The 25,430-nt window shown below is 53.5% G+C and overlaps 1 protein-coding gene across 4 annotated transcripts; it reads left to right on the forward strand.

The window, feature by feature from the left end:
- The first annotated feature begins 16,227 nt into the window (after positions 1-16,227).
- Positions 16,228-22,773, forward strand: LOC103120940 (C-C chemokine receptor type 1). 4 transcript variants are annotated; one of them, XM_060204874.1, is made up of 2 exons: positions 16,228-16,492; positions 21,038-22,773. In XM_060204874.1, the coding sequence occupies exon 2, from the start codon at positions 21,104-21,106 to the stop codon at positions 22,169-22,171; it is 1,068 nt and encodes a 355-aa protein (XP_060060857.1). In that variant the 5' UTR covers positions 16,228-16,492; positions 21,038-21,103; the 3' UTR covers positions 22,172-22,773. The 4 variants fall into 4 exon arrangements, with proteins under 4 accessions (XP_060060857.1, XP_007531493.1, XP_060060858.1 ...); XM_007531431.3 differs by having other exon boundaries at positions 16,228-16,488; XM_060204875.1 differs by having other exon boundaries at positions 16,228-16,453.
- Positions 22,774-25,430: the final 2,657 nt, after the last annotated feature.

The raw sequence follows: 25,430 nt of genomic DNA on the forward strand, positions 1-25,430 counted from the left end.
AAATCTAGAAGCAAAATAAACAAATAAATATAAATATTTTAGATGCATCTTTTTATCAGTCCTCATAGTTGAAGGAAACAAAACTCAGACAAAGAGTCAACTTATCCTGCCTAGGTTAGCAGGTGCTAATTGGTGGAAACAAGAGTTTAAAATAAATCGACACGTTGGTCATCACTCAGTTGGGAGGTTCTCATGTTTTTCAGCCTCAGGAACTTCTGTTCTCTAAGAGGGAATTGAAGACATGATGAGTTTCCATGTGGCCTCCTGACATTTACCACAGCAGAAATTAAACTGCCTAAAATCACAAGAGTACAGCCGGGGAGTCGGGCAGTAGCGCAACGGGTTAAGTGCACGTGGCACAAAGCGCAAGGTCCGGCGTAAGGATCCATTAGAGACCCCGGCTCCCCACCTGCAGGAGAGTCGCTTCACAGGCGGTGAAGCAGGTCTGCAGGTGTCTGTCTTTCTCTCCCCCTCTCTGTCTTCCCCTCCTCTCTCCATTTCTCTCTGTCCTATCTAACAATAACGACAATAATGACTATAACAATGAAACAACAAGGGCGACAAAAGGGAATAAATATTTTAAAAAATTTTAAATCTCAATAGTGCAGCCGTTACCTCCTAAGCGTAGCTCCAATTTCCACAGTCAAAACTTCTGAGTGAGACAAGCAAGGGGCTTGGCCAGTCCCACAAAGCTTCAGTGTCTGGTCGGAGAAGCTGCTGGGTCCCCCGCGATGCTTCCGCATCTGCCTGCTTGTGGAGTCCAGCGAGCAGGTCCCTCACAGGTCACTGGAGGAAGAGAGAGCAGGAGGACCACCGGGCTGGCCTTTGGGGACGCTCGGCTCCCGAGACACATCTGGAGGGCGGCCAGACAGGTCCTGCACCTGGTGCAAAAGCCATGGGAGACCCTCCAGTCTCTGTCACCCCTCTCCAGACTCTCCCAGCACTGGTGTCCTCACTCCCATGTCTCCTCCAAGAAGCAGAAGGGTTGTAAGAGGCACCCCCAGCTGAGGGCCACAGCACTCAGCACACAGCACCCTGAACCCCGAGCTCAGGATGACAGCACTCAGCACACAGCACCCTGCACCCCCAGCTGAGGGCCACAGCACTCAGCACACAGCTCCCTGCACCCCCGGTTGAGGGCCACAGCACTCAGCACACAGCACCCTGAACCCCCACCTGAGGGCCACAGCACTCAGCACACAGCACCCTGCACCCCCAGCTGAGGGCCACAGCACTCAGCACACAGCTCCCTGAACCCCCACCTGAGGGCCACAGCACTCAGCACACAGCACCCTGCACCCCCACCTGAGGGCCACAGCACTCAGCACACAGCACCCTGCACCCCCAGCTCAGGGTGACAGCACTCAGCACACAGCACCCTGAACCCCCAGCTGAGGGCCACAGCACTCAGCACACAGCACCCTGAACCCCCAGCTGAGGGCCACAGCACTCAGCACACAGCACCCTGAACCCCGAGCTGAGGGCCACAGCACTCAAAACACAGCACCCTGCACCCCCAGCTGAGGGCCACAGCACTCAGCACACAGCTCCCTGCACCCCCGGTTGAGGGCCACAGCACTCAGCACACAGCACCCTGAACCCCCACCTGAGGGCCACAGCACTCAGCACACAGCACCCTGCACCCCCAGCTCAGGATGACAGCACTCAGCACACAGCACCCTGAACCCCCAGCTGAGGGCCACAGCACTCAGCACACAGCACCCTGCACCCCCAGCTCAGGGTGACAGCACTCAGCACACAGCACCCTGCACCTCCAGCAGAGGGCCACAGCACTCAGCACACAGCACCCTGAACCCCCAGCTGAGGGCCACAGTACTCAGCACACAGCACCCTGCACCTCCAGCTGAGGGCCACAGCACTCAGCACACAGTACCCTGAACCCCCAGCTGAGGGCCACAGCACTCAGCACACAGCACCCTGCACCCCCAGCTCAGGATGACAGCACTCAGCACACAGCACCCTGAACCCCCAGCTGAGGGCCACAGCACTCAGCACACAGCACCCTGCACACCCAGCTGAGGGCCACAGCACTCAGCACACAGCACCCTGCACACCCAGCTGAGGGCCACAGCACTCAGCACACAGCACCCTGAACCCCCACCTGAGGGCCACAGCACTCAGCACACAGCACCCTGAACCCCCAGCTCAGGGTGACAGCACTCAGCACATAGCACCCTGCACCTCCAGCTGAGGGCCACAGCACTCAGCACACAGCACCCTGAACCCCCAGCTCAGGGTGACAGCACTCAGCACACAGCACCCTGCACCCCCAGCTGAGGGCCACAGCACTCAGCACACAGCACCCTGCACCCCCAGCACAGGATGACAGCACTCAGCACACAGCACCCTGAACCCCCAGCTGAGGGCCACAGCACTCAGCACACAGCACCCTGCACCCCCAGCTCAGGGTGACAGCACTCAGCACACAGCACCCTGCACCCCCAGCTGAGGGCCACAGCACTCAGCACACAGCACCCTGCACCCCCAGCTGAGGGCCACAGCACTCAGCACACAGCACCCTGCACCCCCAGCTGAGGGCCACAGCACTCAGCACACAGCACCCTGCACCTCCAGCTGAGGGCCACAGCACTCAGCACACAGTACCCTGAACCCCCAGCTGAGGGCCACAGCACTAAGCACACAGCACCCTGAACCCCCAGCTGAGGGCCACAGCACTCAGCACACAGCACCCTGCACCCCCAGCTGAGGGCCACAGCACTCAGCACACAGCACCCTGAACCCCCAGCTGAGGGCCACAGCACTCAGCACACAGCACCCTGCACCCCCAGCTCAGGATGACAGCACTCAGCACACAGCACCCTGAACCCCCATCTGAGGGCCACAGCACTCAGCACACAGCACCCTGAACCCCCAGCTAAGGGCCACAGCACTCAGCACACAGCACCCTGCACCCCCAGCTGAGGGCCACAGCACTCAGCACACAGCACCCTGAACCCCCATCTGAGGGCCACAGCACTCAGCACACAGCACTCTGAACCCCCAGCTGAGGTCCACAGCACTCAGCACACAGCTCCCTGCACCCCCAGCTGAGGGCCACAGCACTCAGCACACAGCACCCTGAACCCCCAGCTCAGGGTGACAGCACTCAGCACACAGCACCCTGCACCTCCAGCTCAGGGTGACAGCACTCAGCACACAGCACCCTGAACCCCCAGCTCAGGATGACAGCACTCAGCACACAGCACCCTGCACCCCCAGCTGAGGGCCACAGCACTCAGCACACAGCACCCTGCACCCCCAGCTGAGGGCCACAGCACTCAGCACACAGCACCCTGCACCCCCAGCTGAGGGCCACAGCACTCAGCACACAGCACCCTGAACCCCCAGCTGAGGGCCACAGCACTCAGCACACAGCACCCTGTACCCCCAGCTGAGGGCCACAGCACTCAGCACACAGCACCCTGTACCCCCAGCTGAGGGCCACAGCACTCAGCACACAGCACCCTGCACCCCCAGCTGAGGGCCACAGCACTCAGCACACAGCACCCTGCACCTCCAGCTGAGGGCCACAGCACTCAGCACACAGCACCCTGTACCCCCAGCTCAGGATGACAGCACTCAGCACACAGCACCCTGCACCCCCAGCTGAGGGCCACAGCACTCAGCACACAGCACCCTGCACCTCCAGCTGAGGGCCACAGCACTCAGCACACAGCACCCTGTACCCCCAGCTCAGGATGACAGCACTCAGCACACAGCACCCTGCACCTCCAGCTGAGGGCCACAGCACTCAGCACACAGCACCCTGCACTCCCAGCTCAGGACCACAGGACCCTACACACAGCACCCCATTCCCCCAGCTGAGGACCACAGCACCCTGCACACAGCACCCTGCTCCTGCTCCTTTGAGCCAGCCTGGAGCCATCAGTACCAAGCGAAGGTCACATCTACTGCGCAGGCCCTGGCCCTGACCAACCCCAGGTCGCAGCATGCAGTCTCTGCCTTGCACACAGACACCTGTAAGGTAGTTCCTCAGAGACGCGCACATTTCAAATCCTGATAAGTGTCACCTGACAGCAGGGAGACTCCGTCTCTACTCCCGTGAACTCAGCACAAGACTCAGATGTAAGGCCGCGGCACCAGACTCCTGGACCTGGGTGTCCTCATGAAGCTCCAAGGTGGGTCCCAGGAGTCACTGTCTGCTGGGCAGCCAAGTGAGTACGTTCCTTGCAACCAGGAAGCAGTCCTGTTTACTGGAAGTCTCTCTCTCCTGCTGTCTCTCTCTGTTTCTCTCTCTCTCTCTCTCTCTCTCTCTCTCTCTCTGAAAGCCCCTGGAGTGTGCTGGGCTGTTTACACAGTTCCGCTTCCCTCCATCTCAGCTGTTCCTTCACCCATGTTCTGCCCTCACCCCAGCTGTAGTCCCAGATCAAACACCATCAGGTCTGCAAGACCCTTTTGACTCCTCACTTGCCTTTCCTGAGTCCTGCGTAGATGTCTAGCCCACCAGACCATGACTGCCTTCTAGACCACGGCGTCTCACACTGTGGTGTGCAAACAGATCCCCAGGGCATCTGACAGAAAGGCAAGCCATCATTCAGTCACCCATGGCAGGGCCTGGGAGGGCTCTTCTGAGAAAGACTCAGTTCTTGGCATTCTGGAGTCCATACCCTCTTAAGTGCACCCTCAGCCCATGCAGTTCCTGAGCAGCAAGGCTGAGCCATGCCTTTCAAAGCCTAAGCCAAGTGTGGACTGCTGAAAGGCCTCACGCAAACACAGACTTCCACCCCAATCAGCACCCTGCGTGCCCAGGACTCTGGTCCAGATGAGCAAACTGAGAATCTTGATTTGTGTTTTATACAGAGACTTCAGTCTTTTAAAATTATTTTTTATCTTTTAATGAGAGAGATACAAAGAGAGAGAGACAGAGAGACAGAGAGAGACAGAGACAGAGATACAGAGAGAGAGAGCAGAGCCCTGTGCAGCTCTGGCTTATGGTGGCTCTGGGCTTGCAGATGTGATTTTGGAGCCTCAAGCATGAAAGCCTTTCCCGTAATAATTGTGCTCTCTCCCCAGCACCAAAGACTATTGCCAACAGCTCCTGCGTGATGCCGGCACTGCCAGTCTACAGGTGTTACCTTGGTCAGCACTGCCCCCAGACGCTGCCGGACTCATCTGTGAAGCCCAGGGCCTGACCGACAAAACACATCGGTCGACTTGTGTCAATGGAGGTAAAGAAGGAACAAGCAGTGGGAGCCAAGGGTGTGATGAGAGCTTCAGCCGAGACGGCAGAGAAGCAGGTGCCCTGGGCCACTGCCTGCAGCTTGGAGGAGCAATGAGGGATCAAGGTCTGCATCCTCCCAGAGCCCCTGCCCAGGCCCTGGGGGCACTTAGCTCTGGGACCAGCCATAGTCTGGGTCTGGGTTACAGATTTTGACAGCAGCTTTAGCAGGCTCAGTGCCATCCTCTGGGAGTCATGCCAGCAGATACCAGAAACCCATGCAGCTGGGCAGATGGTAAGGAAAGAGGCCGGGAGGGAAGGCAAGGCAGCCAGGCTGCTTCAGTCACAGCCTCTCCAACTCTGCCCCCCAGCGTTCACTTCCTGCCAGGCAGCTCCTGGTGGCAGAGGAACTCCCAGGCGGAGGTGGCCCATGCCAGCCTCTATCTAGGTTCTGCCGTGCTCTGTCCTTTCTCTCTGCGGGTTATGTGTGTGTGTGGTCAGGCATGAGACGATTGACCTCACCACAGAGAATTCAACTTTCAGGTGTCTGTCTCATCACAGAACCTGACAAGGCTTCCTTGTACCTGTGATAAACAAAAGGAAGAGACGATTTTTAAATTTTTTTATATTTATTTATTTTCCCTTTTGTTGCCCTTATTTTTCATTGTTACTGTAGTTATTATTGTTGTTGTTATTGATGTCGTCATTGTTAGATAGGACAGAGAGAAAAGGAGAGAGGAGGGGAAGACAGAGAGGGGGAGAGAAAGACAGACACCTGCAGACCTGCTTCACCGCCTGTGAAGCGACTCCCCTGCAGGTGGGGAGCCGGGGGCTCGAATGAGGATCCTTATGCAGGTCCTTGCGCTTTGTGCCACGTGCACTTAACCCACTGCGCTACCGCCTGACTCCTGACAATTTTTTTTTTTGTCATCATGATCATGATCATCATCATCTTGATTGGACACAAGCAGCTACCTCATGACCCAAACAAAGCTGGTGTGAACATGTCAAAAAGATGAGAAGAGAGCCCCTTGGCACATATCTAAAGTAGACTTCCTAGCTTCTTCTAATCTGAAGACCCCAAATCTCACCTTCTATATTCTTAACTTTAGTTTCCTCATTATTAAATGATTTGTTCTGCTTTATATCTTAATGCTTTTTCAGACACTAGGTTGCACATGCTACCATGATACCATATTGACTTCCCTGGGCAGACGCCCTTACTAATGTGTCCTGGGACCCCACCTCCCCAGGGTCCTGCCCCACTAGGGACAGACAGACACAGGCTGGGGGTGTGGATCCACCTGTCAACACCCATGTCCAGTGGAGAAGCAATGACAGAAGCCAGACCTCCCGCCTTCTGCTCCCCATAGAGAATTGTGGTCCAGGCTCCCAGAGGGATGAAAAACAGGGAAGCTTCCAATGGAGGGGAGGGGACAGGGGACTCTGGTGGCGGGAACCATGTGGAATTGTGCCCCTGTGATCCCACAGTCTTTTTGATCATTATTAAATCACTAATAAAATATAAAATAAAATAGGAGAAGTGCCCTGAGTCTGGACGAAGCAGTTGAGTTGCCAAGTTCATCGACCCTGTAGTTCTCCTCCCTCTCCAGCTGTGTGGCTCACCCAGTCGGAAGTGCTCACTGGGTGCTGACTGCGTGTGCTCATAGCACGAACAGAAGAGGGCGCACTCCAGGCTACAGGAAGCTGGCTCTCCATTTGAGAGAACAGCACTGGCAATAGCAAAATATATCAATCTATGTATTACATATCATGTGATTCTAGGTGAGCCAAGAAAGGGCATCAGACACGTCCAGGGAAGGATGGCAGTGAGGTTCAGCTCTTTTTTTTTTTAACCTCTTTATTAAGGAGTTAATAGTTCTGAATACAGCTGTTAGCATATGCGTACAGTCTCTGTGGTAGGTGTCTGCAAAACACTCTCACCTTCAACTCAGGTCCTTTTCCACCATGACACACCAGGACTCCCAACCCCCCATGCCCAGTCCCCCCCACCCCATACGTCATTCTTTTCCAGAGGGCTTAGCTTTTGGTACAATACACAAATCCAGCCCAAGTTTACTTTGTGTTTTGCCTATCTGTCCTTATTTCTTAAGCTTTGCCTTAAGTGAGACCACTTGGCATTCATCCTTCTCTTTTTGGTTTATCTCACTCAGCATGATTCCTTCAAGTGCCATCCACAACGAGGCAAAGGAAATCAGTTCATCCTTCTTCACAGCTGAGTAGTATTCCACTGCGTGTCTAGACCACAACTTGCTCAGCCTCTCATCTGTTTCTGGACACCTGGTTGCTTCCCGATGTTGGCTATCACAACTTGTGCTGCTGTGAACATCTATGCACATAGAGCTCTTTGGGTAGACCTCTCAATGAGGTGGCTAGAGAAAGCCTCACGGAGAAGGCAGCACACAGAGACGTGAAGGTGGGAGAAGGAGGCCCCGCCAGCACCTGGGAGAAGGCACCCAGGCAACCCAGGCAGAGGGAACTGCGGGCGTGGAAGTCCAGCAGTGGAAACGCGCTTTGTCTGCTCAGGGACGTCCAGGGCCGATCTGGCAAGAGCGGAGTGAGCAAAGAGAAAGCTGTGGGAGACAGAGAGAGAAGGGTGGAGGTTGCACGGTGCGCCTCCCAACAGAAAGACCGGAAGAGGAAGCCTGCCTCCTGAAAAGCTCTGAATCGCCCTGCCTGCCTTGAGGAGAGAGAGCACTCCAGGGCGTCTCGACCAAAATGGGGACAACAGGTTTAAAGCGTGAAAAGGGTCTGGGCTGGACTTCTTTGTGTGCGTTGAAGACGGAACTGACAGGGCTTGTAAAAAGATGACTTGTTTGGTGTGGCAAGGTCCGAGGCAGGGGTATCCTCTCACCGTCACCGGGAAGGGCTGGGCTGTCACTTTACCTTGCCAAGAGGGTCACCATGACAGCAAAGAGTTTTAGGAAAAGATCCAACGTTGGATTTTAGATGCCTTTCAGAGGAAACATCAAGTAGAAAGCTGGGCAGGGACCGGGGGTTGAGGGGAAGGGGTGGGGGTCTCGGGCGCACGTGGTTCCTTTTCAGTATGAACGTGATATTTGTAACTATGCGAGTGGTGTCGCCAAGGGAGTGAGCACAGCTAGGGAGGAGAAAGGGGCCACAGTGCAAAGCTGGACACTAGGCTGGGCCGTGGTGCAGCGGGTTAAGCTCACAAGGTGTGAAGCACAAGGACCAGCGCAAGGATCCTGGTTCAAGTCCCCAGCTCCCCACCTGCAGGGGAATCGCTTTACAAGAGGTGAAGCAGGTCTGCAGGCGTCTCTCTTTCTGTCTCTTTCTGTCTTCCCCTCTCCTCTCAATTTCTCTCTGTCCTATTCAATAAAACAGGGGGAAAATGAGAAGAAGAAAAAAAAAAGGCCTACAGGAGCAATGGGTTTATTGTGATGGCACCGAGCCCCATTGATAACCTTGGAGGCGAAAAAAAAAAGTAGTTGAACACCAGGGGCCAGGTGGTGGCACACCTGGCTGACTGCACACATTACATGCACAAGGACATGTGTGCAAGCTTCCAGTCCCAACCTGCAGGGGGAAAGCTTTTTGAGTAGTGAAACAGGGCTGTAGGTGTCTCTCTGTTCCTCTCCCTCTCTTCCTCTCCTTCCCCTCTCCATTTCTGGCTGTTTCTAACCAATAAGTAAATAAATATATTTTAAAAAGTAGAAGAAAGTTGGACATTGGGCACAAGGGGCTTTGAGAAGTCTCTGTGGGTGAAACACGGAGCATAGGGCAGGAGACTGGGCCACTCTTCACCTGGACAGAAAGACAACCAGAAGAGAGAGTCACAGTGGGGTCGGGTGGGGTGGGCTGAGCGGTCGAGTCCATCGAGGCCTGAGAGGTGGCTGTTGCATTTGGACAGACGGAGTCACTGGTGACCTTACCAAGGCCAGTCCAGTGTTGGGGTGAGCCTGAGGGAAGGGTGTTCCAGCAAGCACTAGTGAGCTGGACTGGATGAATGAGAGTCAATCCTTTGGCATAGTTTTATTTTGAAGAAATGGGACAGTGGTTCAGGGTGGGAGTGGAGCAGGGGAGGGATGGGAGAGATTTTGTTGCTCTTTGTGGAAGAAAGAGGTAAAGACATGTGTGTATAGTGGGGGAGGCCCAGCGGAGCAGGAAGGCCTGTGCTCGGAGGACTGGGCAGCGGACACTGGGTTTCTGAGCAAGGTGGGAGGGACAGTCTTCGATAGGAGTGTGGAGGTTCACCCCAGAGACCACAGGGCTGCAGTGGGAGGGGAGAGGGAGAGGAATCTCCTCTGAGGGTGTCTGCTTCCCTGGTGAAATAGGAAGCGAGATCATTAGTAAGAATGCGGACGCGGGGTGGCACTGGAGGGCTGAGCCGGTGAAGTCAGGTCCTAGAGAAAAGCTGTGCTTGTGTTTGAGGGTAAAACAAATCCTCAGATTCCTTCCCTCCTGGGATACCCAGCCATGAGCAGTGTGACCTCACCGCACATTCCAAGAAAGGAAAATTCTTGATTCCAACTCTTTGATGTGACTTAACTTTGTAAACCTTGACAGAACACAGCCAGAAAGTGGCGTGGCGTGACCTCCGAGGTCCGCTGTGAGGTGTTTTGCAGCCTTTGTTGATGCCGAGACCGTGGAGCGGTGAAGCTGGCTGACGGGCTGCAGGGAGAGACCCCATGTTGACCACCACACCAGGTGGCCAGGGAGAGCAGCCACTTGGACCCCCAGCTAAGCCAGACTCGTGAAGCGTAGCAGTGCGGTGCTAGCAGCAGTGTTTAGAAACTGTTAGGCTGCAAAGACAGAGGTCTGTGTGAGTAGTGAGATCATCCAGAACTGCTACAGGAAAACGAGAGAGCACCACAGACCACAGCCACTCCTAGGCTGACAAGAAGGCAGCAACTTCTATTCTCAAACTTGGAGACATCTTGTCATGTCGCCTTCTTGTTTATCCTAGATGTGTCTGATTCCAACACTTAGCTGTGAACAAACATCTCCATCATTCTTCCAAGAGTTTCAACCCTTCAGACCTCAGCCAGGGAAATAGTTCAGCTGGGAGACTTATCAGAGTGAATCCTCAGGCTCCTGGTTCAGCCCCCAGTGTCACCTGTATCGGCGTGATACAGGTGTGTGTGTGTGTGTGTGTGTGTGTGTGTGTGTCCTGTGTCCCTCTTCCCTTCAGTCTTCTGTGAAACTCTCTGTCTTGCACACATAATAAATAAAAATAAAAGCTTCTTTTTTTTTTTAATTGCCACCGGAGTTATTGCTGGGCCTTGGTGCCTACTTGGTAAATCCACCACTCCCAGTCCCAGTGGCCATTTTTCCTTTTCCTTTTTTTAAATTTGTATCTGATAGGGTGGAGAGAAGCTGCCAGGGTGAGGGGAAGACAGAGAGGGGGAGAGACAGAGAGACACCTGCAGCTCTTACTTCACCACCTGTGAGACTCCCCCCACCCCACCCCCTGCAGGAGAGGACCAGGATCTGAATTCAGGTCCTTGCACCTAGTCACCCATATGCTGGACCAAATAACATCTTAAACTAAGCACCTGAGAGCACCACCACCTGCTTTCACCAACGGTTTCTTGCTGTAGGGACAAGGTGGACTCTTGGATGAGCAAAGTCCCTCTCGTTCACCTGCAGGACTCACCAGGCCGGTTTTGGTGTCCTGGAGTGACCTGGGGTCAGACACAGCCTCCTGTACCACGTAGCTATGGCAGTGAGTTCCAGAGTTAGGCAAGATGGTCACAGCAAGGGCTCCTCTCTGACACCCCACTCCTTAGGAATTGACAGACTGGGCTGGGGAGACAGCATATAGTTCTGCAAAAAGTCTGTCATGCCTGAGGCACCTGCACCACCATAGCCAGAGCTGAGCAGTCCTCTCTCTCCCTCTCCCTCTCCCTCTCCCTCTCTCTCCCTCCTTCTCCCTTCCTCTCCCTCTCCCTCTCTCTCCCTCCCTCTCCCTCTCCCTCCCTCTCCCTTCCTCTCTCTGCCTCTCCCTCTCCCTCCCTCTCTCTCTCTCCCTCTCCCTCTCTCCCTCTCCCTCCCTCTCTCTCTCCCTCTCTCTCTCTCCCTCTCCCTCTCTCCCTCTCCCCTCTCCCTCTCCCTCTCCCCCTCTCCCTCTCCCTCTCCCTCTCCCTCCCTCTCTCTGCCTCTCCCTCTCTCCCTCTCTCTGCCTCTCCCCCTCTCCCTCTCCCTCTCCCTCCCTCTGCCTCTCCCTCTCTCCCTCTCCCTCTCTCCCTCTCCCTCTCTCCCTCTCCCCTCTCCCTCTCCCTCTCCCTCTCCCCCTCTCCCTCTCCCTCTCTCTCCCTCTCTCTGCCTCTCCCTCTCTCCCTCTCCCCCTCCCTTTCTCCCTCTCCCCCTCCCCTCCCCCTCTCCCCCTCCCCCTCTCCCTCTCCCTCTTTATTTCTCTCTGTATGTGTGTGTGTGTGTGTGTGTGTGTATCTTACTCTCTGTATCTCTCTCATTAAAAAATAAAAAATAAACTTTTTAAAAAAGAAGAAGAAAGAAAGAAATTGACAGGCTGACTTGGCAGTGGGGCCTGAGGTAAAGAACAAACACCTCATCACAGACCCCTGCAAGCGTCAACCCGGCTTTGACCTGGCACGTTATGATCGGGCCCTCCTCAATCGGTATCGAACAGGCCATGGCCGGTGCGCCGCTATGTTCCATCGCTGGGGAGCCAGAGACGACCCGAACTGCCCCTGCAGCTCCAGACAGACTATGACCCACATAGTCAACGACTGCCACCTCTCCAGATTCAAAGGAGGTCTCGAAACTTGACATCAGGCTCAAGCTGATGCTGTTGACTGGCTACGGAAGAAGGGCAAACGCTAGAAGAAGAAGAAGAGAGATGGGCCTCTGTGAGAAGCCTCTTGATAGAGTCAAGGAGCCTGGCCATCCCCAGGCTCGGACACATATAAACTGAGGCTTCTGGGATGTCGAGGCCGAAACATAAAAGGAGAAGCTGAACAGGGATGGGTCAAAACCCAGCCGCGTAGAGGAAGTATGTAAGATCAGAGAGCAGAGGCCAGCTCGGGACTCGGGGCTGACAGCGCAGGCAGTGCTGAGTTGAGGAATCAGAATCCTAGACAGTTGAGGTCTGACTCCTGTGCTGTGCAGGGTCCTTGCATCGAGTCTCCTTCCCTTCCTTGACCCCCTGCACCCCCCCCACACACTGAAGAGTTTCCTGGCATCCACTGAACACACGCTCCCTCCCCTGCCTTGGGCTGGCACCTGTGGGGACCCCACACCTGGAGCTCCCCACCAGGTCAGCCTCTCACCACATCTGCATCTGATCCTCTCCGACAAGCAGCAGTCTGAACTTCTTTCAAAGAACTGAACAGTGTACCCAAGGGCAGCAGAAGGCAGACAAGGGCTAGGTGCAGGACTGGCCGGTGGGGCATGTCGCCAGACACCCAGCTCCCTGAACAAGAGTGGCAGGTCTGAGGTCTAGGGCTGTCTTTGTTAAGTTAGTACTCTCTTGTGAAAGAAAGAAATCTTTCTGGAGAGAGAGAGAGAGAGAGAGAGAGAGAGAGAGAGGAAGAAAGGGTCAGGTGGTGGTACATCTGATCAAGCACTCACATTCCAGTGCGCAAGGACCTGAGTTTGAGTCCCCAGTCCCCACTTCAGGGGGAAAGCTTCACTAGCGGTGAAACAGTTCTCTCTCTCTGTCTTCCTCCTCTCTTCTTCTTCTAGCGTTTGCCCTTCTTCCGTAGCCAGTCACCAGCGTCAGGTTGAGCCTGATGTCAAGTTTCGAGACCTCCTTTGAATCTGGAGAGGTGGCAGTCGTTGACTATGTGGGTCATAGTCTGTCTGGAGCCGCAGGGGCAGTTCGGGTCGTCTCTGGCTCCCCAGCGATGGAACATAGCGGCGCACCGGCCATGGCCTGTTCGATAGCGATTGAGGAGGGACCGATCATAACGTGCTAGGTCAAAGCCGGGTTGACGCTCGCAAGGGTCTGTGATGAGGTGTTTATTCTTTACCTCAGCTGACTGCCAGCTCTGTTTCCAAGAGTCTGGAACAGAGACGTTCAGTGTAGGCTTAGGGGACCAGATTGGGTGATGAGACGTCAAGCGTTGGACAGGGTGGGCGAAGATATCCACGTATATTGGCAGGTCCGGTCGAGCGTAGACGTGGGAAATGAACTTAGATGATGCCGCATCCCGACGAATATCTGGCGGGGCGATGTTGCTAAGAACTGGCAGCCATGGGACCGGGGTGGAATGGATGGTTCCAGAAATGATCCTCATGGAGGAATATAATTTGGAATCGACCAAGTGGACATGGGGGCTACGGAACCATCCTGGGGCACAGTATTCTGCAGTGGAATAGCATAATGCCAGAGAGGATGATCGTAGTGTGGAAGCGCTCGCGCCCCATGAGGAGCTGGCCAGTCTTGCAATGATGTGATTCCTCGCGCCCACCTTTGCTGCAGTTTTTATGAGATGTTCGTGAAATGACAGATTCCTTCTCTCTCAATTTCTCTGTCTCTATCCAATAACAAATTAAAGCAATAAATAAAAAATATTTAAAAGGATGGAAGGAAGAAGGGCTAGGGCACACCTGTTTTATCTAGTTTCACGGGCTTTGTGCCAAAGCCATGCCTGGTCCCTCTATGTGTGCGTGTCCCTGTATCCTCATGACTTCTGTGACAGGGAGGTTTCACCTGCTCCCCCCACAGTCTCCCCTCTGCAGGCAGCCGGGATGTGGAGGGCGCCTGGCAGCAGCCGGCTCCTGAGTCTCAGAGAGGCTGCGGGTGGAAGGCTCCCCACACGCGACCTTGACTGTGGGCTTGTTGTGCAGTTTTCTCACGTTACCTGTACAGTGTCCTGACACTCCTGCGTCACTCATCTGCCTGTCTCAGCACCTATAGCCCTCTGTAGTGGGGGTACCAAGGACTCAGCACTCCAGCTAGCCTGTTTCATCACCTACAGCCCTCTGTGGTGGGGGTACCAAGGACTCAGCACTCCAGATATCCTGCCTCATCACCTACAGCCCTCTGTGGTGGGGGTACCAAGTACTCAGCACTCTGGTTGGCCTGCTTCATCACCTACAGCCCACTGTGGTGGGGGTACCAAGTACTCAGCACTCTAGATACCCTGCCTCATCACCTACAGCCCACTGTGGTGGGGGTACCAAGTACTCAGCACTCTAGATACCCTGCCTCATCACCTACAGCCCACTGTGGTGGGGGTACCAAGTACTCAGCACTCTGGCTGGCCTGCTTCACCACCTACAGCACACTGTGGTGAGGGTACCAAGTAGTCAGCAGTCTGGCTGGCCTACTCCATCACCTACAGCCCACTGTGGTGGGGGTACCAAGTACTCAGCACTCCAGATGACCTGCCTCATCACCTACAGCCCACTGTGGTGGGGGTACCGTGTTACTTAGCACTCTCATGGCAGAGTGTAAACGAAGACCTGGAAAGACATAGCAAGCTTCCTGTGTATGGGGTGGGTGCAGGGCTGCGGTCTGAACTGCATCCCTGCTGATCCCCACACAGCACAGGAGTCAGAGCTGCAGGTCTGGAGACACTTCCAGCCGGAGGCCTCTCCAGGTAAGGCCTTTCGGGGGCCGGGTGGAGTGAAGACTGGGGAGCAGGGGGAGAGCCGGCAGTAAAGGACCTGGGACCTCCAAGGAGAAGGTGCCCCTCCCTCAGTCCTGCACCAGGTCCTTGTCAGGGGGGCTTCTAACCGTGAGTAAGCAGAGAGGAGAATTCACCCAAAGCCTGAACCTGCTTTATTCCGGAGGAGTTAGCAGGGGAGAGGAGGGCAAGTCCATCACTTTACAGACTTTTTTCTTCTTCTTTTTAAAAAATATTTATTTATTCATTCCCTTTTGTTGCCCTTGTTGTTTTATTGTTGTTGTTATTGGTGTTGTCATTGTTGGATAGGACAGAGAGAAATGGAGAGAGGAGGGGAAGACAGAGAGGGGGAGAGAAAGACAGACACCTGCAGACCTGCTTCACCACCTGTGAAGCGACTCCCCTGCAGGTGGGGAGCCGGGGGCTTGAACCGGGATTCTTACGCCAGTCCTTGCGCTTTGCGCCATGTGCACTTAACCCGCTGCATTACTGCCCAACTCCCCAGACTTGTTTTAAAAGTATGTCTATGGATGTGTTTATTTATTTATCCTGGATAGAGGCAGAAGTTGAGAGGAAAGGGGAAATAGACAGACAGAAACTATAGCACTGAGCGCTGCTTCACACTCGCGAAGCCTAACCCCCCCACCCCAGCAACACCCACAGGTGGGGATCAGGAGCTTGAGCCCAGGGCCTTGCACACGACTACCTGTGTTCTAGTGGGTATGCCTCCATCTTGTCCAGCCTGAAGACTTTTATTCCCTAGGCAGATGTGTCCCAGGTTCAGTCCCCAGCACCACCCTAAGTCAGAGTTGAGCAGTGCTCTGGAGAAAACAAATAAATAAACTGATTCATTGATTAATTCAGGGGCTTTAGATACATTTAATGAGGTCTTCTAAGTAAGCAGACAGGCCATCAGGCTCTTGCTGTTTTGAGAGGACTTCTTAGATATCTCTTGAATGTGCAGAAGCTGATCCTTCTGGGTTTTGCCTCCTTGTCCTTATCTTATTGTGAGAATAAAATTAAAAAATCTTTATGAGGCCCATGTATTGGTGAGCACTGTGGCCCTTGGAATGGGGCCTGCAGGGTCCCAGCCTGGCTTTCCCTTGGCCTGGGAGTCTGATGGGGAGGGAGGGATTGCTGGCTGAGCAGACACTAGTCTGCCTTATATATATATAAAATCATTTATGTGCACTGATTAAGTCAGGGATTTTTTGTGGTTGGTTTGTTTTTAAGGAACAGAATTCAGGGTCCCTTTAAATTCTTCTACTTGCAATCATTCTCTCTCTCTCTCCCTCTGTCTCTGTGTGTGTGACTCATTGACTCCAGAAGCTCTCTGCCCTGCTTATTCCTCACACACATTCCCAGGCAGCACCACCGTCACCCAACTTCCCCTGCTCAGCTCCACCCACCCACCCTGCAGGGCGCTGTGATACAGTACCGCCCAGTGGGTAGAGACTCTTCTAGACTGAACCTCACCTTTAGAAGCTGGCCACTAGCAAGGGGTCATGACTACTCATGATCACTCAGTCATACAAAAAGGAGAACCTTAATCCCTTCATGTTATTCTGAGAGGCTGTGAACCCCCAGAGGCCTATCTCCATCAGCCTACAGGAAGCTGAGTACTTCCTACCCGAAGAGGACTTGAACCATAGCTCCATTCAGACTCACACTGCTCGGTGTGTGTGTGTGTGTGTGAAACCCCTTGGAAGCAGAGTAAGTGGCATGTGTCTTCTCTGTCTTGTGGGTCTGGTGTGAGGACACGCCAACAGTAAGGTAGAGGTGTGGTCTGGCTTGTGTTGCCAGGCACTGCCTACCTCTGTCTCACCAGGGAGGAGGGTGCCTGCGGGCCAGGTGAGTGTCTAAGTCATTCATTGATGTGTCTGTGAAGTGACTGACTTGATAGCCATATGGAAAATGGGTGAGTTTGTAAGACTGGGTGCTTCAATTAAAAAAAAGGTGGTTTGTTGTTGTTGCTTAAGAAGGAAAGTTTTCTTAGAGGGTTCTTTGTTGGTGAGTGATTCAGAAAGTCACCCTGGTATATGAAGGGTGAAAGGCACTGTCTCTGGAAACAGCTCAAGGGAAACTAACTTGCCAAATCTCTCTGTGGAACCAAAGTTCAAGCAGGGCAGATGAAGAAACTGTAGCCAAAGGGAAACGCCAGTTTGAAAAAGATCTGTAGGCTGGAGGCCACTGGCTACTGAACCAGGAACTTAGGGAGCCCGGACCCCAGGCCTTCAGAAGGCTGCTGACTGGCTTTGCAGCAGGTAGGAAAGTGCCCTCACCCCCACGAGGCAGGGAGACAACTGCCGGGATTCATTCATGCCGGTCTTTTTCTTTCTTTCTTTTGAGATTTATTCATTTGTTTATTGTATTCTTCTTAAAATCTTTATTAACTATTTAATAATGATTAAGAAGATTGTAAGATAACAGGGGAACAATTCCACACAGCTCCCACCACCAGAGCTCCCTGTCCCATCCCCTCCATTGGAAGCTTCCCTGTTCTTTATCCCTCTAGGAGCATGGACCACAATTCTTTATGGGGAGCAGAAGGTGGGAGGTCTGGCTTCTGTCATTAATTCTCCTCTGGACATGGGTGTTGGCAGGTGGATCCACACCCCCAGCCTGTGTCTGTCTTTCCTTAGTGGGGCAGGGCTCTGGGGAGGTGGGATTCCAAGGGACATGGTGAGGTCGTCTGACCAGGGGAAGTCAGGATGGAATCATGGTAGCATCTGCAACTTGGTGGCTGAAAGGTGGTAAGATGGAAAGCAGGACAAATAGTTTTATAAGTAGGGACCCAAAGGCAGGAATACAGCAGATGAAATAGGGGGTCTTAATTTGGGAAGAAGCTAGGGATTTTATTTTAGGTAGGTTCCCATGACTTCAGTAATTTCTCCCTGAGCCTGATAGCTAACATGTAGGTGGACTAAAAGTATTGTCTGGGAAGATGGGGTCAGGGTAGACTTTTAACCAGAGCCCTTCTCAGCTCTGTTTTATGGTTGTGCAGGGGATTGAACCTAGGACTTCAGAGCCACAGGCATGAAATGCCTTTGCAGAACCACTGTGCCATTCCCAGCCTTCAGCCTGGCCTTTAACACAGGAGCAGATCAGACTGTGCCCTCAAGCTAAGGGGTCTGGGTATGACCAGAGACATCCACTGTGACCCTCCTCCAGGGGGCCTTGGAAGGCCCCAGATCTTCAGAATTGTGGGAGCTCGCACGGCTTGCCACAGGTTCATGTGCCGCCTCAGACTCTTCAGTACTCGTCTGAGTAGCAGGACGGCTCTGAGCTCTTCAGAATGTGGGGCACCAGTGTATCAGAAAACGTTTTGGCAACTGACTCTCCCAGGAGAAAACTAGATGTCTAGTTTTTGCTGACCTCCCTGGTTTAATTCTCCCACTGCAGTTAATTTCAAGCTGCCGGCATGCAGAATCCATGCTGTGGAGAACGGCACAAGATTGCTTTTTTTTTTTTTTTTTTAATTGTTGTGGTGATTATTGTTGTCATTGTTGGATAGGACAGAGAGAAATGGAGAGAGGAGGGGAAGACAGAGAGGGGGAGAGAAAGACAAGACACCTGCAGACCTGCTTCACTGCCTGTGAAGCGACTCCCCTGCAGGTGGGGAGCCGGGGGCTTGAACTGGGATCCTTACGCCAGTCCTTGTGCCTTGCGCCACATGCGCTTAACCCGCTGCGCTACCGCCTGACTCCCAAGATTGGTTCTTTTTTTCTTTAAACATTTATTTATTGAGAGGGAGGGAGGGAGGAAGACAGAGCGTCACTCTGGCATATGCTGTACTGAGGTTGGACTTGGGTCCTCATGTCTGCAAGTCTGATGCTCCAGCTGCTGTACAGCCTCCCAAACCAAAAGACTGGTTCTGAATTCTGTTTTTTAACCAGACCACTGCTCAGCGCCAGCTTACAGTGAGTGGCGTCTGGGACACGACTGCAGGCATCCAAATCTTTTGCATAATTACTGCTTTCTCCCAGGCCCCCAAGATTGTTTCTTTTTTTAAAATATCTTTATTGGGGAATTAATGTTTTATATTCAACAGTAAATACAATAGTTTTTACATGCATAACATTTCCCAGTTTCCCATCCAAGATTGTTTATGGATCAGCAAATTCAATATTAGCCGGTCCCAGTTAGACCACCAGTCTGTAAACCTTTCCTGACTACTACAGACTGCCCTTTCCTTGCTCAGAAACCTTATTATCGCCACACCAGAGTGCTGGTCCTGAGGTTCTGGGTGCCAGCCTACGGCTGAGCTCTGGGCTGGACCTTTGGGACAGACTGTGCAGCGGATGGGACAGCAGGCTCTAGAGCAGCGTGGTGCTTCTGGCTCTCAGCCAAGGTGCCCCTCGGACCATCGTCCTTTAGAGGAATCTTAGTTTGGAGCTGTTCTGTGAAGCCCAGCTAGCTGGCAAAATATCCTGGGCTCTGTCTCCAAGCCTGTGCTCCTTGCGCTTACAAGCTGTGTGCTGCGTCCGCTATAAACCTGCTGACTCCCCCATAGTGCCAGCAGCTGGGACGCCAGCACTGACAATGGCAGCAGGGATTAGAAAATGCTAGCGTGGCTGTGTAGAGACTGCTGGTCTGGGCTCCTGTAAAAATAGGACTGACTGGGTAGAAGCAAGTCCAGAGACAGCTAGCGAGCCACAGGATGGCGTGATGGGAGATTCCAACCCCCACCCTGAGCAGATGCTCACACCCCTGTGCACAGTACCTGTGATTCCCAGCGGCCACTGCAGAGGGGCAGAAACATTCGCCCAGTAGTCGGCCAAAGAACACTCAGATTCCAGGTGGAAATTATAATATAGGTGCCACCTACTTCGGTGACCGAATTTTCTCTAAGATCTTTTCAGGTTGGTGATGTCATATTAAGAATTCCAAAAGGGGGTTAGGGGGTGTGTAGCAGGTCAACTGCACATAGTATGAAGCACAAGGGCTCACACAAGGATGCCAGTTTCAGGCCCCAGCTGCCCACCTGCAGGGAGGAGGCTTCACAAGTGGTGAAGCAGGTCTGAGGGTGTCTGTCTTTCTCTTTCCCTATCATTCCCTCCTGTCTCGATTTCTCTCTGTCTTCTCCAATAAATGGGAAGAAATGGCCTCCAGGTGCAGTGGCTTCATGGTATAGGCAACAAGCCTCAGGTGGTAACCCTGGAGGCCAAAAAAAAAAAATTCCAAAGAAAGGGACAGTTACTATATTTTGTCAGATTTTTTTTTTAAGTTTAAGATCAACTACAGGGAAGCCTAATGGGTGGGTTGGAGGGCGGGTTATATTGACCAGAATAGGACTGGGGTCCGAGACATTCCTGCCCGAGACAGGTCTCAGAGAAGAGCGCTGTAGGGTGGAGGCCCCTAGTACTTACTGAGGTGCCAAGAAGCGCCATCTGGCTCTGCCCAGCCTGTACTCTCCCCTGGGCCATCCTGGTTCCTATAGGAGAGTCACGGAGTTGCTGAGACGTGGGCAGGCTGGACTCACGTCAGTGCTTGTGCCTACAGAGAGGTGAGGTTGGTCTTCTATTTGGGGGAGAACCAATTTTGCGTTGTAGGATTCAATTTTGCATTTCCTGGCTCTGCCAACCAAACAGCGATTTGTGATTTATTTTCCTAGAATCCCATTCATAAATGCAGCTACCCCTAGGGCACGTTATCCCCCTGTGGCTGAGAACCCTTTTCAGCCCCCAGAGCCATGAAGGGCCATTTGTCCACGTCTGACTCTCAGTCAGGACTGCTTCTCTCCCCTGCACCTCGCCGACAACTCCACAGTCTGAAGATACTGCCATGTGGCCAGAGGCAGGAAAGCCAAGTAGTGAGTGACACACACTGGCTCTGAGCCCCCACTCTGGTCCTCACTGTCGACGTGGCCCAAGCACTCCAGGTGTCATGTGGTGTCATGGCTGCTGCCGGGGGAAGAGGGATGCGCCGCAGGCCACAGGCTTTTACTCCCTAAACCCAAACCCACGGGAAGCACTTGGAATGGTGTGGTGGGGTCCCCCTTGTCTGTGTGTCCACCCCGGCCCCTCGACTTCTCTTGCACGACACCCATGACCAGAGTCACTGAGTCACTGAGTGAATGATCCGTGCTCAGTGCCCATGCGTCCTAGGCGGCTGGCTGCAGGCTTCACAGAGGCAGAGAGGGAGGACCTGGGCCCACGGCTCTCAGCGCTGCCGGCCAAGGCAGGAGACGCAGTGGGCGCTCGGGAGAAGGTGTCAAGTGGCTGAAGACGTATAATAGCTGCTTTGTCTTTGCTCCCCACAGCCCCCGGCCACTCACAGCCAAGTGTACGGAGAAACCCACACTCCTCGGTCTGCAGAGGAAGCCAGCATGGACAACACAACTGCCACGAGCTACTATGACCCGACCACAGAGTATGACTACGGGGACACAAGCCCATGCCAGAAGCAAGAGGTGAGGGCCTTCGGGGCCCAGCTGCTGCCCCCCTTGTATTCACTGGTATTCATCATCGGCCTGGTGGGCAACATCCTCGTGGTCCTGGTCCTCATGCAGAACAAGAGGCTCAAAAGCATGACCAGCATCTACCTCCTCAACCTGGCCGTGTCAGACCTGCTCTTCCTCTTCACGCTGCCCTTCTGGATCGACTACAACCTGAAGGATAACTGGGCGTTCGGCAACGCCACCTGCAAGTTCCTCTCGGGCCTCTACTACATGGGCTTGTACAGCGAGATCTTCTTCATCATCCTGCTGACCGTGGACAGGTACCTGGCCATCGTCCACGCCGTGTTCGCCCTGCGGGCCCGGACTGTCCCCTTCGGCATCATCAGCAGCGCATTCACCTGGCTCCTGGCCGTGCTGGCTTCCATCCCAGGCCTGTATTTTTCCAAGACCCAGTGGGAGTTTTCTCATTATACCTGCAGTCTCCACTACCCCTATGAAAGTCTCCGCCAGTGGAAACAGTTCCAGGCCCTGAAGCTGAATCTCCTGGGGCTAGTGATGCCCCTGCTGGTCATGACGGTCTGCTACGCAGGCATCATCAAGGTCCTGCTGAAGCGGCCCAACGAGAAGAAGGCCAAAGCCGTCCGTCTGATTTTTGTCATCATGGTCATCTTCTTTCTTTTCTGGACGCCCTACAATCTGGCTGTGCTCGTTTCCGCCTTCCAGGACTCCTTCTTCACCGACGAGTGTGAGCAGAGCAAGCAGCTGGACCTGGCTATTCAGGTCACGGAGGTGATCGCCTACACGCACTGCTGCGTCAACCCCATCGTCTACGTCTTTGTGGGCGAGAGGTTCCGCAAGTACCTGCGCCAGCTGTTCCACCGGCATGTGCCCCTGCCTCTGGCCAAGTGGGTCCCCTTCCTCTCCGCCGAGAGGTTGGAGAGGACCAGCTCCCTGTCTCCCTCCACAGGGGAGCACGAACTCTCTGCTGGGTTCTGACTAGGACCACTGGGTTCTGAGTCCAGAAGCCAGCAAGAGTGGCCTGCTGGAACCAGGCTGCAGGAGGGTTTGCTGGAAGGGTAGCTCTCCCTCCCGCCAGCTCCTGACACCCAAGGAGGGAGCTCGGGTTTATGAGGGGGACTTGGGGTAGACGGAATTGCTCTGGGCCTCGAATCTTCTCCCCAAACTTCTCAAATAAACAAGGCTCCCATATGTTGGAACAACACGGTCCAAGGAAGGGCTTGTACCCACAGGGGATTCCATCAACATTTGCAAACAAAACCTCTGTGACATCCACACATAGCCCCACCCCACCACCAGCGAAGCTGGAAGTCATGATTCCCGCCCGACACTGAACTTGAACCCGGAGCCAGTGAGGAAGCAGCTACCACCCCGCCCACCTTCCCCTCAACCCCCACCCCCACTGCTGGGTTAAGACTTGTGTAACCTCCTAGAACAAGAGAACTTGAGCACTGGTGGCAGAGCTTGAAGGGAGAACTTGAGGACTAATAGGAAGTCAGGGTGGGGAACTGTTTTGGACAGTGGAACTAAAAAAAAAAAAAAAAGTTTGTATTTTCACTAAAATAAATCCTTTCAGACTGTGTTCTAGAACACTCTGTGGGAGTGTTTCCATGGGCCATTCCTCCCTCTCTGAATAATGTTTCAAATCTGCCTTCTCCATGGGCTGGGTGAGGTGGTCTGGAGGTTTCACTGCAGAAGTCACTAATGGGCAAAAGGAGGTGATTTCCCTGCTGGCTCTCCAGCCAAGTCTTCTGGTTTTATGGGTCAAAGGTTCTGACAGTCACGTGTGACATGCAGTGGGGAAAATGACCTTGTCTTGCCAGCTGACAGTAGGAGCAAAGACAAATGTCTGTGAGGAGGGGGTGTGGTGTGGTGTGTGTGTGTGGGGGAGGGATCTGCTGCGGTCGCACCATGAATAGCCTGAGGTGGAAACCTGAGGATGAGGATGAATTCCGCCCCAGGGAACCGAACCCCAGGGCCCCTCTTGAGTAGGGGAGGAATCAAGCTCCTGGGGTGGGGGGGATTTATTCTTTACAAAAAATTTTTTTTGTATTATCTTTATTTATTATTGGATAGAGACCGCCAGAAATCAAGAGGGGGAAGGAGAGACAGAGAGAGACAGAGAGACACCTACAGCCCTGATTCACCATTTGTGAAGCTTTCTCCCGGCAGGTGGGGACCGGGGTCTTGAACCTGGGTCCTTGTAGCATGTGCACTTAACTAGGTGCGCTACTGCTCAGCCCCCAAACCCTCAGCTTTCTAACCTCTCTCTGACCTCCAGGGATGTAAGTGGAGTGTCCCTGGAAGAGAGAAGGGGTTGGATTTGAGTAAGAGGTAGCCAGCCGGCCTTGGCTTGCTTGTATAGACAGAACAGATTCCCTCGAATACAGAACAAGCTGATGGGACAGAGTTTGACATTTAAAAAAATTAAATTGTATATTTTTAAAATTTATTATTGGGTGAAGACAGAGAGAGAAATTGAGAGTGGAGGGGGATATAGAGAGGGAGAATGAAATAGAGACACCTGCAGCCCTGTTTCACCACTCATGAAGCTTTCCCCCTGCAGGTGGGGACCAGGGGCTTGAACCCAGGCCCTTGTGCACCGTAATGTGTGCGCTCAACCAGGTGCACCTTCACCTGCCCAGATTTGGCTTTCTGTAGCACCTGGTAGGAAAGGACTGCTTTTGTCCATTGCAGGTTTGCTGTGAGAGGTTGAAAGAGTCCTTCAGGCAAAGAACTGTATTGAGCCGTGTCAGCTCTAGCCACACCAACACCCACCAAGGACCTCTCTATGTTTATTTCTTCAAAAATAATCTCTGCCCCCAATAACACAGATTGTTTATTAAGAGGGGAAGGGGGAGGAAAACACCAAGGAGAATCAGCAAGCATCACAACCATCCCTCACCCAAGGTCCAAAGACAGCCCCTGTACATGCGAAGTTCGTTTTCTCTGTGTGTGTTGACGACCAGAGCAAAGAAGGGTCCCGACTGTTGTTGCTTTTCTATTACTATTGTCTTTAAGTAGCAGTATTTTGGAATCACATTCCCGGTCAATAAAACCTTCTGAAGCACTGCTTTGGGTGCGTGCACTTACTTCTCCAGCAAGAATGCCGACCAGCTTGCACGATGCCCTGGGGGTCCCGCAGGTGGCTGAGGACTTGCTCCGGCAGAACGAGCCCTGGGAGCCCTGGGAGCCCTGGGAGGCCGAGACCCAGGAGGGATGTCTCTGGGGGTTCTTGGTTATTCTGTGCCGGGATCTCTTGGAAGTGAGGCTGTTGTTCTCAAGGCATCAGGGGCCAGTCCAGGGCACCGGGTCCCCATTTCTCAGGATTTTCTCAGTAGCCTCATCCTAGAAACCAAGGGCTGCCGGGTGGTGGCACATCTGATTGAGAGCACATGTCACAATGCACAAGGGCCAGGGTTCGAGTCCCTGCTTCCCATCTGCGGGGTGAAAGCTTCATGGTGGCGAAGCAAGTCGACAGGTGTCTCTCTGTCTCTTTCCCCTCCCCTCTCAATTTCTCTCTGTCCCTATCCAATAATAAATAAATAAAAATACTAAGGCCAGGTGGTGGCATACCTGGTTGAGCATAAGCATTACAGTGCTCAAGGACCCAGGTTCAAGCCCCCTGGTCCTCACCTGCGGGGGCGGGGTGGGGAGTTTCACGAGTGGTGAAGCAGTGCTGCAGGTGTCTCTCTTTATCTCTCTGTCTCCTGCTTACCCTCCCAATTTCTGGCTGTCTCTATCCAATAAATGAAGATAAGAAAAAAATCAAGATAAATGGAAAGCAAGGGGACTCCTAAGTCTCAGGTAACCAAGGAAAAGATGACCACATACAGACACAGGCAGGCTCACTGGAGAGGCGAAAAGCACTGTCACACTCAAAGGTTTCCTCTGGAAACTTAGTGAAGCCAGAGGGCAGGCATCCAGTGACTAGTGATTATTCCACAGGTAATGGTAGCAAGGTGCCTGTCCCCTGCTTGGGGTGAGCTGCCCTGGCAGTACATAGTCACTGTGAATTGTGTCATCCCTGGAGATGTGTTTCCGGACCACAGCTGGCGTTCTTGTCCTGGGGGGATTCTATTTCTCCACACTCCACATTCCAGTTCTGCTCACAGACACGATGCACAGTCACCCTCAGGAAAGGAGAAGCCACCCATCTTTCCCTGGACCTGTCCTTTGGGACCTGTCCCTTACAATGCCACCCTGCCCAGTGCCTGAGAACGGGAACATTGATCCT

This window comes from Erinaceus europaeus, chromosome 12, assembly GCF_950295315.1.
Source record: "Erinaceus europaeus chromosome 12, mEriEur2.1, whole genome shotgun sequence".
NCBI lineage: Eukaryota > Metazoa > Chordata > Mammalia > Eulipotyphla > Erinaceidae > Erinaceus > Erinaceus europaeus.

Coding starts and splice junctions, on each gene's coding strand:
- LOC103120940 (XM_060204874.1), top strand. CDS start 21,104: ATGGACAACACAACTGCCACGAGCTACTATGACCCGACCACAGAGTAT.